The following is a 15,176-nucleotide window of genomic DNA, read 5'->3' as shown; positions in this document are numbered from 1 at the left end:
TTTCCTGTCTTTTTTTGCCTATTTGCAGATATTTTCCTGATTATGTTTTACTAATTTCTTGCTTTTTTGTGTGCATATTTTCAAGTAATTTTATTGTAACAAATTACTACTTTCTTGCTAATTGTTGTGCTGCTTTTTTCAGGTAATTTAATTGAACTTTCCATTATTTCTTGCTGATGGTTTTTTTTCACTTTTTAATTTATCTTCAGGTAATTTCCCTGTAATGTTTTACTTTTTTTCCAGCAAACTTTTGGGCCATTTTTTATGGTCTGTTGCTCACCGCAATAAAATCAAGCCAATTTGCTCAGTTTTCAAAGGGCTAACGAATCGTTCCTGCTGCTGAAAATGCAGGAAGAGCTGAAATTAGTTAGAAAATAAAAATCACATATCTAAAAATCTTTCCCAAGAAATATACTGATTTTATGCCGTTAAAGGTTTCGGATCATTGCTTAAAATCTGTCTGAGTTAAACTTGAGGAAGCTGTCGGTCCGTCGCGCCCTGAGGGGAACGGAGGGAGGAATGTTTTCCCGTCGCACAAAAACCTTTGATCTCACACCCCCTAATCACTTCCTGAAGATTATACAGTACGTGCACCTCCGCACTGCCCTCTCTGTGTGTGTGTGTGTGTGTGTGAGTGAGTGTGTGTGTGTGTGTGTGTGAGTGTGAGTGAGTGAGTGCTTGCCTGAGGGCAGCTGGGGCAGATGTAGTCCCCCCTGTGTCCTGCCTGATGACAGACAGAGATAGGGAAGAAACAGAGACAGACATATGATGTCATCAAACAGTGACAACCAAGAGGAGTTATAAATAGTTCTGGCCGTCACGCTGAAGTGAATAAAGAGTATAAACTGACCACGAGAGTCGGCACATTTTTACTCCGAAATAAACAGACTGAAGTGCTGGTAAAGTCATTGAGCTGGTTGTCAGTCTGACTTTGGCAGCTCTCGGTGTTATTATGGTTTTTGGGGGCAGTAATCTGTTCGGCTCGCAGAGCGGGAGATGAAGGATTGAGCCAAGCTTTTAGCCTGGAAGATGAGCCGCGTTTTTTTTTTTTTTTAAGATATTACAAATAAGACACAAGAAAAACAAAAAAAGACAAAACAAAGACAGAAACCATGCAGGATAGACTATATACAACTATGTCCATATATAAATATAAGGGGTATCAAACCAAGTACTGATCCTGCCCTTTTATTTTATTCTTTTTTTTAAATTATTATTATTATAAATTTGATGTTTGTTATATTAGTTGCCATTCTATTTTTTTTCTTGTTTTTTATTTTATTTTATCTATTTATTTCTCTTTCTCTGACTATTTATGTATTTTGGCTAATTTGTAATCTGTTATTATTATAATCATTATTGTTATCATCATTGTTCATTTTATTTTCGTACTCTGTGTGATTGTGGGGCTGTATGAGGGGATGTATATTTGTACATTGATGTACATGATTTGATGTGCAGTTGAAACTTCAATAAAAATACTGAAAAAAAAGGTACCACACAAAAATATTTAAATTTTTATAAATGTCCAGTTTTCTCAGTTTCGCCATCTTGCAGCCTGTGTAATGTTTGGATATAATGTACTATTTTTTGTATTCTTGTAATTTTGGTTTCCTTTCCCTTTACATTTAGAAATGAAATATTTTCCATACAAAATAAATAGATTTAATCTTTTTTTCCAACCATTAACTCAATTTCTATCATACAAAAATGTTATATCTGTTTTTCTGACAAACTCTTGAATTAGTCAATGTTTCATTATTTTGTTTTTTACTATTTTATTTGTCTTATGAGCTGCTTTGGTTTTTTTAACCTTGATATTTCCAGCTCAGCACCTACAATAAGTCTAAAAGACACAGTGGAAGAAAAAATGTGACATTTATTCTGTGACATGTAAAAAAAATGTGCACATTTTTTTTCTATTTTCCAACTGACCATATCAGTTTTACCATATTTGGCATATAGAGGAAAGACATGCTACTTCCACTAGGTGTACTGTCACAATCAATGTTGCTGCCGATCATTGACATGTCCCAGACTGTCAGCATCCAAAAAAATCTACTTAGCATGTGTTATATTGAAAATAATTCAAATAAAAACATCTTTTTAAATTTAAAAGCATAGTGGCAATGTGACAAAAACCTGGCATTTAATAGGGTTAAAATTCTGTAAACTAATGAATATTTGATATTTATGATTAAGACTGATATTGGTTAAGAAGAAATATATTCAATGAAAGAAGAGAATAATATTAATGTGTAATATTTTTTATAAAATATAATAATGTATAAAAGTCAAAGTAGCTGCAAATCCATGACACATCCAAGGCTCTGGTAATTAAAAAAAAAATCTATTTATCAAATAATATATTGAAAATAATTGTATTTTGAATCTAAGAACATAGTGGCATCATAATGTGGCATTTAAAGGATTCAAATTCTGAAAGTTAATGAATATTTGATATTCATGATTATGGCTCATGTTACTTTAAAAAATAAACTTAGTGATGGTAGAAAATCCTACTAAAATATCAATATCACAATTTTTAAGCCTGATTTTGAAAAGTGCATTTGTGTGCAGAGAGAAACAAGTATATAATATTTGACACTGCACAAAAATATAAATAAATAAATTAAAATTAAATTTTACTGCGTATCATTTGCATATCCCAGGCTGTTATATTGAACAAAATCTACCTGGTTAGCACATAATATATTGAACATAGTTCATTTTTGTGTCTTTTTTATTATATAATGTAAAATGTCTTTTAAAGCTATATTTTGGAAAGTGCATTTTGTGCGCGTTTTGACTGTGTGTAATATAAAAGCGGGCCCCAAAGGTAAACATTTTGAGACTCACCTGTGTAAAATACATCCAGAGAGATGAGACCAAATGTCTTCTGTGGTTCTTAATTCATTGTTTCAGGTTGAAAACAGGAGTTGTTGTTGTTGTTGTTGTTGTTGTTGTTGTTGTTGTTGTTAGCCATCCACTAGCATGTTAGCACCGCTAGCCAAAGCCTCCATCTCAGCGCAGGCGTTAGCGCGAGGGCTGGTCCTTCCTGAAAATGAAAATAAAAACTAACTTTCCTGAGTCCCGCCTGTCTTAACAAACGCCTCCCCAAGTTGTCCATTTCCTCTCATGTCCCTGTCCCCACCGGAGACACAAACGTGGTACCTGTTGAGCTTTTACAGCTAGCTTTAGCTTTAGCTTTAGCACGCTACTGTTAAGTGACGCAGGTGAGCTAAACGTCGCAAACTTTAAAACGGTTATTATATATCGACATAAAAACACGCAAATAATATTTATAAATTAGTAGTGAGTTTTCGTGTTAGCCAGCCATGCTGAGTCGCCTAAAATGTTTCCAGAAACATGTTTTTGTTTACCGTTTCACTGTAGCCCGAGGCCGTTTGTTCCCTGTCGGCGCCATATTGTTATTTTTTTAGTTGTCGTTAACGTTTTTTTTTATTCAACTTTATTGAAAATACGGAATAATTCAGACGTCACAGGACCAAATATTGAAAAAGACGTCTGTTTTTCTCGATGTTTGCTTGAAAGTAAAAATCAAATAAACAAGAAAACAAAATAACTAGTCAGTTTTACGTTGTTCTTTTTAAAAATTATTTATTTTCTCATTTCCTGTGGTTTAACTTTACTGCGGCTTCGCGCATGCGCAGCTAGAAGACTGGCGCTCAGCGTTTAGGAGCCGACAGGTGAGAAGACCTCAGACATGTCTCAGGTATCAGAGTGAACACGCTGACGAACAGCTGCTGTAAAGAGACTTTAGAGTTACGACCAACTTCCGCTTCTGATGGAGCTGCAGTCAGACTGTCTCATTAAAAGGACAGTTGTGTGTTTTTGAAGTGGGGCTGTGAGACACTGATGGACAGTCTGTACATTTCAAAAAAAGCGCAACAAAAAAATCAATATCAATATCTTAGTGGACGCTGTATTTATTGATTTTTCACCACTTTGTCACGCCACATTTTTTTAAGTAGCTACATGGAGAGCTGGATCTAGACATTTTGGTGCCCTATAGGCGAGATACCGACGGAGAATGAGAGCGGAGTGGACATCGGCAGAGACACTGGTGTTGAATGAGAGCGGAGAAGACACTGGCAGAGACACAGATGGAGACACTGGCTGAAAATGAGAGGGGAGCAGACACCAGCGGAGACACCCGCGGAGAATGAGAACGACACCGGCAGAGAATGAGAGCGGAGCGGACACCGACAGAGACACCGGTGGAGACACAGGCGGAAAATGAGAGTGGAGCAGACACTGATGGAGACACCGGCAGAGACACCGGTGGAGACACAGGCGGAAAATGAGAGTGGAGCAGACACTGATGGAGACACCGGCAGAGACACCGGTGGAGACACAGGACACATGATTTAGCAAATTTAAGCATGCCATAAAAATCAATAACCTCTTTGATACTGAACTTCACACCTGCATTTCTTAAAATATATTTTTCCAAATCTGACCAATTCTTCACCAACTATATAACAAATCTGTAAATGTTTTTTATAAATAAATACATACATAAATACATAAATAAATAAAGAAGTTAATTAACAAATACATTTCAGAATGCTTTAAAAATGTCATATAACAAATGAAAGTAAATTAATGAAACATTTTTACAAAAGCACTTTTTACATAAACTTTATTCCCGGCAGGTCCCCATCACTGTATTAACCCTTCCTCTCCTCCAGGGGTAGACAGAGGCCACACAGCTTAAACACTGAACACTAAAGTGTTGTTATTATTACACAAACATCATATAGATTTAACTGTGGTTGCACATGATTATAGCTTGTTATTAAATGAAAAAAAAACAATGTCCAGATATTAGGATGCATTTAGCCCAATAAGCCATAATACCGTACATGTATACTACTGACTTTTTAACTCTTTTATACTTAATGTAAAAGTAAAGCATCATTTCCTGGGTAGAGCTTGTCTGTTAATGTATATGTTTCAGGGTGTTTACATAAATTTATAGCACAGTGGACATGGAAACAAAGGTTCATACACAAGTAGAGGACTCAAAATGACCACAAAGAGATGCAAAAAACTACAAATAGAAACAAATTTTAAAAAATAACAAAAAGGGTTGAACAACCACAAGGAAACACAAAATGACTACACAGCAACAACAGCAAAAAAAAAATAATAATAATAATAAAAACCCTGAAAAAATTATCAAGACATAACAAGGACGAGACATAAAGGACCACAAATATACACAAAACAATGACAAGGAGACACAAAAAAACACAAGGAGACAAAGAATGATTACAAGAGACACAAAATGACTACAAAGACATACAAAATGACCAGAAAGAGACAAAAAACATCTAGAGGGAGACACAAAATGACTACAAAGAGGGACAAAATGACTCGGAGACAGGCTACAAAACAACCACAAAGACACATAAAACAACCTCAAGGAGACACAAAATGATTACAAAGACACACAAAAGACCACAAGGTGATATAAAATTACCACAAAGAGACACAAAACAATAACAAGAAGACACAGAATGACTACAATGACAAACAGAAAAAAAAACAAAAGCACTAAGAGACACAAAATGAACACAAGGAGACACAAAATGACTACAAAGAGAGACAAAATAGAAAAAAAAACACAAAATGACTAGGATATACAAAACAACCACAAAGAGACAAACACAGCCACAAAGAGACACAAAATGACAACAATGACAAACAGAAAAAAACAGAAAAAAAACAAAAGCATGAAGAGACACAAAATGAACACAAGGAGAGACAAAATACAAAGAAACACAAAATGACTAGGATATACAAAACAACCACAAAGAGACACAAAATGACTACAAAGAGTCACAAAATTAATAGGATAAATTAAGCAACCACAAAGACACACAAAATGACCACAAAGAGACACAACATGACCACAAAGAGACAAAACGACAGACAGAATCGAAAAGAGATGCAAAAGCGGCACAAAGTTTGCATCTTGCGCCTGTGTGGGGGGTTGGGCAGTCCTTTGTTTCATGATCCGTCCATGCATGAGGTATGGTACAAGTCCTGGACCGTCAGAGGGGGTACCTGCTGAGCCCCCTCCCTACCCGAGCCCAGCCGGTGTCCCGGCTGATGAAACCGGAGAAGTGCCGACGCAGCAGCGCGCTGAATGAACTGTACTCACGCCCACAGAGAGCTGTCAGCAGCCGGCCGACGGGCACCTCCTGCGGCTAACTCCAACCGTCAGCCCCGGGACCCAGACCTCCGTCAGCAGCCGTCATGGCCAAAGTGCACAGCGGAGCCTCCGGCTGTCGGGCCATGGTGAAGGCGGGGAAGTATCTGTCGAGTCCGGCTCCCACGGCGCTGACCCGGAGCTCCGGGCAGCGTCAGCGGAAGATGTTCGGGCCTCAGCGGAGAACCATGAGCGGTGACGCGGCCGGCTCGGGAGGAAAGACCGCGGCTTTGGCCCAGCAGGAGCAGCTCGGGTCGGTCTCCGCGGACAGAAACGTGCTGGCCAACCTGAACCTGATCTACCGGGACGTGAAAGCTTTTCTGAATGAAGTCGGTGGAAACCCCCGGGAGGCTCGGTACTGGCTGACCCAGTTTCAGAGGTCTACCTCGGCTCAGTCTCCTGCCTTCGCCGTCCTGGAGGTAAAACTTTTATTACGTGTAAAAGTACTTCATCAAACATGTTGAAACTTCACTAATGGTAGTTTAAAGTGGTAAATATGCTGTTGACGTTGTGGGATATGTTATGGAAGCCCCTCTCTGCCACCAAATATCATCAAACTAATTTATAAATATGATTATTTTAAGGGAAAAAATCACATGAAAATAAACTGTGTGTTTTGGTTTCAAAACGTTTTCACTGGGAGTAAAAATAGACTTTCTCTGAGATGAACAGGTAAAAAACAAAATCAGGAAGTCAGGAAATCATCAAAAAGGTAAAAAAAAAAATATGTGGAAGCCAGCAGGTACCAAATGGCTTGCTGCAGGGATGCTCAATTTACGGGCCAAATCTGGCCCCTGATAGGGTGCCCTGTGGCCCCCAAGCCATTTACGTATGTACAATAAAAATAAAGTGATTCACAGTACTTGATGTACTTCTAGTATCCATAAGGCTCCACAGTGAATAAAACAGCATCAAAATAGAGCTTTTTGTATTAAAGTGCCAGTGGAGGATCCCCAAAACCTGACAGAGGTCCAAGCTAAGATCCTCATGTCCTAAAATCTTGGAAATGTCCAGAAATTCTTGAAATATGCCCAAACCCAAGAAACATCTAAAAATCCTACAAATGTCCTAAAATCTGAGAAATATCATGAAATCCTCAACGTCCTAAAATCCAAGAAATGTTCCAAAAATCCTAAATATGTGTTAAGAGCCTTAAAATGTCACAAAATCCTAAAATGTCACAAAATCCTAGAAAAGACTTAAAATCCTAGTAATGTCCTTAAATCCTGGAAATGTCCGAAAATCCTAGAAAAGTCCTAAAATCCTAGAAAATAAGATTTTGAAAATCTTTTGGCGATTTTTCAAATGGGTTTATAAGTATTTGCAATTTAGTATAATTTTATTTCAGCTTAAAATAAACTTAGGTTAAAGTGCACTTTTTAGTTAGCAGACTCAAATACACTTCTAATGATGGGAAATTAAAGCACACGTTAACAAAATATACTAAGAAAGTTCAAATAATGTGTTACAAAAGATTGAAAAATAAAAATAATTTCTGTAAGTACACTAAAATTACCACTATTACATTTTGCAATCTAGTATACTTTGTAAAAGTATAAGGATGTACAATTTACAATAAACAAACAGAGTTTGTATTCATGTTAAGTAAACCAAAACTGAACATAATGACATCTGTTTTGAAGTATACTTTTTAAGAATGCAAGTTAAATGTACTTTAAATTAAGCACAAAAAGTAAAAGTATACTTGTAATAATTTCTGTATTCTAAAATTATATTTCTAATTTCTATACTTTTTCACCTTTGTACAGATATAACTTTAGAAAACACAAAGAAAATAAAACCACATTTAACTGCTAACATTAACTTTATTAAACACAAGAAAGCTGACAGTTTTACAGAAGAGGAGTAACTAAAGCAGGACGGACTGATGTGCTGGGGCCAAATCCACCTGAAAACTCCTTTCAGAGAGCGACTTAGTTTGAGACAGTGCTGTTAATAAACACTTCCTGTCTTTGTCCCTCTGTGTCCCCGTCCGTCCCTCCCAGGTGGACAGCTCGGTGTTTGCCAGCAGAGAAATGGTCCAGAGCCTGGCCTTCGGGCTCTCCTTCCTGCAGCGGATGGACATGAAGCCCGTTGTGGTGATGGGCCGATCCGAGGACGAGTGGACGGGGCCCGCAGGGCCGGTGGCCGGGCCTCAGTGCACCCGCGGTCTGGTGGAGCGGAGCCAGCAGCTGACGGAGGCTCTGCAGCGGCACTCTGCCACCGTCCTGCCGCTCTTCTCCGCTGAGTCCTTCCTGCTGCTGCACGAAGCCCCCCGAGGGAGCAGGTGAGACAGACCGGGCCCCGGGGTCCTGAATACCTGAGACCAGGGAGCCGGCTCTGCTTTGGGGCCACTTCTGCGAAATGATAGGATGCCAGGGGCCAGTTGCAGCAGCCCCATACATGTCTGTGGGATTTCAGGATGGTGCAAGGATTTAAGGACGTTTTCAGGATTTTGGAAGATTTTTAAGATTTTAGGACATTTTCAGGATTTTAGGACATTTTCAGGATTTTAGGACATTTATATGGTTTTCAGGACATTTCTAGAATTAAAGGGTGCTTCCAGGATTTTGGGACATTTCTAAGATGTAAGGACGTTTCCAGGATTTTAGGACTATTCTCGGATTTAAGGACAGTTCAAGGGTTTTAGGACTTATCTAGGATTTTAGAAAGTTTCGAAGACTTTAGGGCATTTCTTGGTTTTAGGACATTTCTATCATTTTAGGACTTTTCCAGGATTTTAGGACTTTTCTAGGATTTAAGGACTTTTCCAGGGGTTTTGGGCATTTCTGTGATTGTAGGATGTTTAGAACATTTTAGGACGTTAGAGGTTTAACAGGGACCTCTCTCCTCACCCTGAGCTTCTCTCCTCTAACATCCTCCTGTCTTTGTCCTGTCCCTGCAGTGCTCCACCCTTCGTTGCTGTGGACACCAGCCTCCTCCAGTGGAGTCTGAACTGTGGGACAATCCCATTGGTGTGTCCGGTGGGGAGGGACGGGCGAGGCTGCTCGGTGATGTTGGACCCCACAGAGGTGACGGCAGCGATCTCCAGAGCTCTGCAACCCCTCAAAGTCATGTTCCTGAACAACTGCGGAGGTCTCCGCAGCCACGAGAACAAGGCAAGACCATCGTCTCCGGCTCCGACTGTGACTCCGCAGACATCGTAGATATGACAGCACTGATGTAGAGAGTTTGTTTCCACACTCAGGTTTGTCAGGCAGATCGTAATCCGAGTCCAGTCTGATGTAGGGTTTGGTGCTGAACTCAGTGTCACGTCTGCAGTTTTATACTAGGGAGAGTAAAATTCAGAAAAAATGAAATGTATAGAAATGTTTATTGAAGCTCACTCTGACTGCACTGCAGAGCTGCTTCAGGTGTGTGAAGGAGCGATTCTGCAGGTCTGTCCTTCCTGCTGCTGTCAGGCTGCACAGCCAGCGCTGCTCCCAGCAGACCACACACACCCAGATGCACCCAGATCTGTGCAATTTCACTATCACAACATGCAATTTTATTATCGTAACGTGCAATTTATCACAATGTGCAGTTATTCATGTGCAGTTGGTGTAAAATCTTAACTGTTGACTTTTGCGTTTCGTGTATATTGTTCTCTCTGCTTTATTAATCTTGTGCATACCTTGTTTTAATATCCCTTTGCTGAAATAATGCAAATTTCCCCATTGTGGCACTGATAAATCTTTATTTTGTTTTGTTTTTGTGTCCCAGGTGCTGGACACGGTGTCATTGCCGAGCGACCTGCCCAGTCTGTCGACGGCGGCGTGGCTGAGCGCTACAGAGCGGCGCAGAGTGAGCGCCATTGCCAGACTGCTCAACCAGCTGCTGACAGAGTCGTCGGCGGTGATCACGTCGGCCGACACGCTGCTGACAGAGCTGTTCAGCCACAGAGGCGAGACTCGCTCACTGATCTTCAGTCACACGTAGACACATGTGCACGCAGCGCCATCTATTTTGAGGTGTAACCAGAGAGGTCCGTGTGTCTGTTAGGATGACTAACATGAGTTTACGTGGCGTTTCTTGTTCTCTCCGTCTGTGTTTGTGCCTCAGGGTCCGGGACGCTCTTCAAAAACGGAGACCCGATACACCGGTTAGTACCTGTCTTACAAACACGAGTAAATAATCGTGCTTGTGAGTCATAATCCAGAATTACCTCCTTAACAGTTGTAGTGGCAAGAGTAAATTATTGTGTGTGCGTGCAGGTACAGCTCTCTGGATGAGATCGATTTGGAGCGTCTGCTGGCTCTCATCAACAAGTCGTTTGATAAAACTCTGAGGCGGGACTACATCGACTCCCTGAAAGGACGACTGCACTCCGTCTACCTGTCCGAAGGGTGCGTGCAACTATTCCAGGAATAAAATGACCACGAGACAAATAAATCCAGATCAGTGTCAGTAAAACAGTCCTTTGGGGTAAGTATGTTAGTGAAATGTGTGTGTGTGTGTGTGTGTGTGTGTGTGTGTGTGTGTGTGTGTGTGTGTGTGTGTGTGTGTGTGTCCGTGACCGTGTATCCACAGCTACAGCGCGGCGGCCATCGTCACCATGGAGCCGGTGAACAGCGGCACCCCTTACCTCGACAAGTTTGTGGTGAGCAGCAGTAAGCAGGGCCAGGGCACCAGCCACATCCTGTGGGAGTGTATCCGCCAGGACCTGGGCAAACTGTTCTGGAGGTCTCGAGCCACCAACAGGATCAACCCCTGGTGAGACACACACACACTTTAAGAATCTCATGTTGTAATTTAGTCCGTTCATTTGGTTCACACTTTTTGTCCAAAGCAGCTTACAAGAAGTATGTTCAAGTAAAGCGACACAATAAACTCAGTATTAATCAGAATAATATTCTATAATATTTTTAATTATTTTGTTTTTTTTCTTTAATTTAGCCTTTATATAACCAGGTCGGTCCCGTTGAGACACAGTGAACTCTTTTTCAAGGGAAGCCTGGCCAAAACAGCAGCCTAAGAAATATAAAAGTTGCAACAATTAAAGACAAACAAGAAACTCACACAACAAAACAAATCAGATACATACTCGTTAAAGGCAACAGGATTGAGACTCAGGCACCGTGATACACAGAATCCAGAGATCGCAGACAATTCGCAGGGCCATTCATGTATCAAAGGTCGCCATAATCAAGCACAGGGAGAAAGGTGGCAGCAACCAACTTCTTTCCAGCAGCAGAAGAAAAACAAGACCTGTGACTAAAGAATCCCAGCTTCAACCCTAATATTTTTACCAGGTTTTCTACGTGTGATTTAAAAGAAAGCTGATCATCAGTTAAAATGCCAAGATACAAGTTCAATCTCACACCCTTGTAGTGACAAAATGCTGGCAGGGGGCTCAGGTACTTTCCTGCCACTGCAAAAAATGATCAGTTTAGTTTTGGCAGCATTTAAAGCAAGTTTTAGTTCGATGAGCTGACGTTCCACAAGGTTAAAGGCGATCTGTAAATTGCCAGTGGCCTCGACAAGGGCGGAGCCACAGCAATAACTGACTGTATCATCAGCATAAAAATAAAGTTTGGCATTAGGGACATTTCTGCCCAATGCCTCCACATGAATACTGAACAGAATTGGGCCCAGAACTGAGCCCTGGGGCACGCCAGTACAAACATTTAGCAATGTGGATGAGCTGTCTTCAAAATGAGCACATCGCTTTCTGTCAGACAGATAATTACCAAACCAGCCAACGGCCCGCTCAGATAAACCAATATCAAGCAGTCGTTGCTTCAAAATGGAGCGGTCCACCGTGTTAAAGGCCTTAGAAAGGTCATCAAAGAGGGCTATACCTTTTTTTTTTGTGATCCAGCAAATTTATTATATCATTGTATATTATTGGTGTTAAAAGGGGAAGCTAAAACTTCCTCCTTAAACAGCAGGAAGTTTTAGCTTCCCGCTATTAAATGAACATGAACGACTGCGACAACAATGATTAAAAACCGTGCTGTGCTCTGAGGAAGCTCCCCTGCATTTCACATCAAGTGTCAAGTGCACAGTCCTGGCAAAAATGTATGCCATATGCATGAACGCAGCCAAAACTATCAACAAATGAAGACTGAAAAGCTAAACAGTCCCCTAATGTGATGTAATGAAATGTACTTTATTTAGACAGGGACAGCGCGTAATAAAACATCAACCTTCAAAATTGCAGCTAATATAATTATGAAAATATCAGGGCACAGTCATTCCCCCGCCCCCCCACCCACCGCCACGTGATCGTGATCGATGTGCAGACTAAAAATAGCCGCCTAATAATGCTCACTATCAGTTTAACCATTTCTTTACCAGCTCTTTGCGACACGTGCTGCATAAACTGCTGTCAGTCACATCTGTTGATTTCTCCTCCTGGATCCTGATGATGCTTGATGACAAATGCAAAAACTGTCCAATCAGCAGTCAGCTGTCCGTCAGCAGAGCCTCATGTTTGCTCCTCTGCAGTGTGAAAGCACCAAACCAACTTGAATTGCAAAAGTGCTGCAATTCCACCCCTTGATTGAGTCCCGGACTATCAGGTTTGAAAACGGCCTTAAGGGCACTTTTATATAATGATTCAGGTGGCTTAAGGCTGTTTTATACGCCTGAGAGCAACTTGTGCAGCACAACAGAGGTGGAAAAATCGTTGCATTTAACCAAATGTTAGAGAATTTCTTATGTGTCTAAAGTTTGTGAGGTTAAATTTCTGTGTTAACCAGCTTTTTAATATGACTTTTAAAGCTAAGAGTTGGATGGAGGGTAACACCCATTTTTGATTCTCTGCCCATTTACTTAGATGTCAGGACAGTCCCTGGGTTTGCGCGGGGTTAATTGCATCAGTGTGTGCACAGAGTTTGATAATCGGACAGCTGTTTGCCGTTGGGACGCGGTGGCATTATGACGCACGGGGCAGCAGCGGTGACACCTGGTGACCTGTAGCGATGGGTCGGGTGTTTGGCTTGATATCAGAGCAGATTAGAAATGTTTGCGCTGGCCCCGCCCTGTTTGACGCTGACCGCATGATGACACGCTGCAGTTAAGAGGGAATATTAAAAAACGACTCCACCAAACATTTTACTGTTGAGCTCCGTTGTCGGCGTATTAACAGGTTTGCTGTGTAACTGACTGATGACGTCATGCTTCCCTGTGATTGGCTCAGCTGTTTTCGAGCGAACAGAGCATCGATATGTGACAGCCTCACCACACCCTCCGATCTACATCCGCCTCCACCACTACCTGTGTCTCACGTGCACTCGAGGACGCTCCACACCACAAGCCAACGCTTTGCATTCGTCGTTTGATATTAAACTTACAAGAATAAATCAAAATAAACAGTAAAACCTGATTTCCTGTGTCTGTCTGTGCAGGTACTTTAAACACTGTGACGGCAGCTTTGTTAACGGCGCCTGGACCGTCTTCTGGTTCGGTCTGACGGACATCAGAGATTCCTACGAGCTGGTGGAGTACGCCAAGAACCTCCCCGACTCTTTCCACGCCTCCTCCTCCTCCTCGGCATCCTGAGCCGCCGCCGCCACCTCCCGGCGAAACTCCCTCACTCTGCCGTGGATCTAGTTTTTTTTTTTTTTATCTGACTGGACGTTTTTTCTCTTCAGGGAAGCTTGAAAGCTGCAGTGTGAATTTCATACGTGTTGCAGTGATTCCACTTTGTTTACGCCGAGGGTGCTAAAGTTGAAACTTGAATATTTTCTCTCTATTTCTGAGGCAAAAGTTTTTTATTCTTTCCAACAGGATGAATCCCAAAACCTCCGGTCTTTAGGCCCGCTCACACGTATTCACAGAGGACCAGTATAAACGGGGGACCTATGCGTCTGGTTTTTGGTGCATTTGCAGGGGATAAGCAGCCCGCTGAATCTGCACCAAAAATGCTGTCAAAACTGTCACAATAACCAACGCGCCCCCGTAACGTTTGACCACAGGGTTTGTACAATCTTGAAAAACCCTGAAAAGTCTTGGCATTTGCAAATAACAAGTTCCAGGCCTGCAAAAGTTTTGGGAAACTAAATAAACCCTGAAAGATTTGGAAGAGTCACAGAAATGTGGTTCAACTTTAATAATAACACAGGATGTCTTCAAGGACTTTCCGAAATCTGGAAATCCAACGATAAGCTATATTATACAGTGTGTGGCTGTGATGAAGTATTGTCTTTTTTTTGGGTGACATTTGAAGGAAAAACAAATAAGAAAAACATGCCATTCAAAGCTACCTGTTTTCTTTAAAGTGGTAAAAAAATAGAGAAAAATAAAACTGCCAAAATTTTTAAATGCTGGTTAGTTCATGCAGATGGTTATTTTTCTGACCAGTTTTAAAAGTGATTTTGAGTGAGTGAAGTGATGTTTTTCCTTAAAAAACATTATCATCATCATTAAAAAAACAAACAAATGCATGCTTTCTTAAAAATCAACATTTTTGAAGAAAAAAATTCCAAAATGTTTACTTCAAAAATTGCCAAAGATTTTTAAAGAAAAAAAAAGGCCAAAATCTTTCAAAGAAAAAATGATTTTAGGTTTGGGAGGCTTTTTTTTCTTGGTCTGTAACTTTATTCGGTGGTTTGAGAGCATCAGGTTCCCACGTTTGTGACTTGATTCTCTGTTTTCTGGTTTTTAGAGAGAGAGTAGCTCGTGTTCACGAACACTGACTAAATTTTAGGGCACGGGAGAAACATGTTAATCTGACTTTTGGTGGCGTTCCCTTTAGAGGTTCGAATCCTGCAGCTCTGGTGGCAGAAAGCGAAGCGCTGCTTTCTATGCACTTATTAAACAGGATATTTGTGTGTGATATTCTGCCGTCATTAAAGCACTTCAGACCAAACGCTCCACGTCTGTGTGTGTGTGTGTGAGTGTGTGTGTGTGAGTGTGTGTGCGTGGTAATGTGACACAGGTATGCTGCAGGTCAGCAGCCGGCCTGAAAGAGGCCTCCAGGTCACGATGT

At 40.9% G+C, this 15,176-nt stretch overlaps 1 protein-coding gene across 1 annotated transcript; it reads left to right on the top strand.

Annotated features, from left to right (window-relative positions):
* Positions 1–6,017: 6,017 nt before the first annotated feature.
* On the top strand, positions 6,018–15,056 carry nags (N-acetylglutamate synthase). Its single transcript, XM_042505312.2, has 8 exons — positions 6,018–6,660; positions 8,248–8,528; positions 9,147–9,360; positions 9,965–10,145; positions 10,304–10,343; positions 10,456–10,587; positions 10,772–10,954; positions 13,594–15,056. Exons 1-8 carry the CDS (start codon positions 6,289–6,291, stop codon positions 13,745–13,747), a joined length of 1,557 nt encoding a protein of 518 aa, XP_042361246.1. The 5' UTR covers positions 6,018–6,288; the 3' UTR covers positions 13,748–15,056.
* Positions 15,057–15,176: the final 120 nt, after the last annotated feature.

The sequence above is a fragment of the Plectropomus leopardus genome, chromosome 18, assembly GCF_026936395.1.
Source record: "Plectropomus leopardus strain MGB_pleo_1.0 chromosome 18, ASM2693639v1, whole genome shotgun sequence".
NCBI lineage: Eukaryota > Metazoa > Chordata > Actinopteri > Perciformes > Serranidae > Plectropomus > Plectropomus leopardus.
Note: the sequence above shows the minus strand (reverse complement) of the source record. Positions and strands in the feature narration are given on the sequence as shown.

What these genes read in the sequence shown, in the direction of transcription:
- nags (XM_042505312.2), top strand. Translation starts at nt 6,289, where the DNA reads ATGGCCAAAGTGCACAGCGGAGCCTCCGGCTGTCGGGCCATGGTGAAG. An exon ending in CTGCCTTCGCCGTCCTGGAG is followed by an intron (nt 6,661 to 8,247) that starts GTAAAACTTTTA and finishes CGTCCCTCCCAG; the next exon opens with GTGGACAGCTCGGTGTTTGC. An exon ending in AGAGCTGTTCAGCCACAGAG is followed by an intron (nt 10,146 to 10,303) that starts GCGAGACTCGCT and finishes TTTGTGCCTCAG; the next exon opens with GGTCCGGGACGCTCTTCAAA.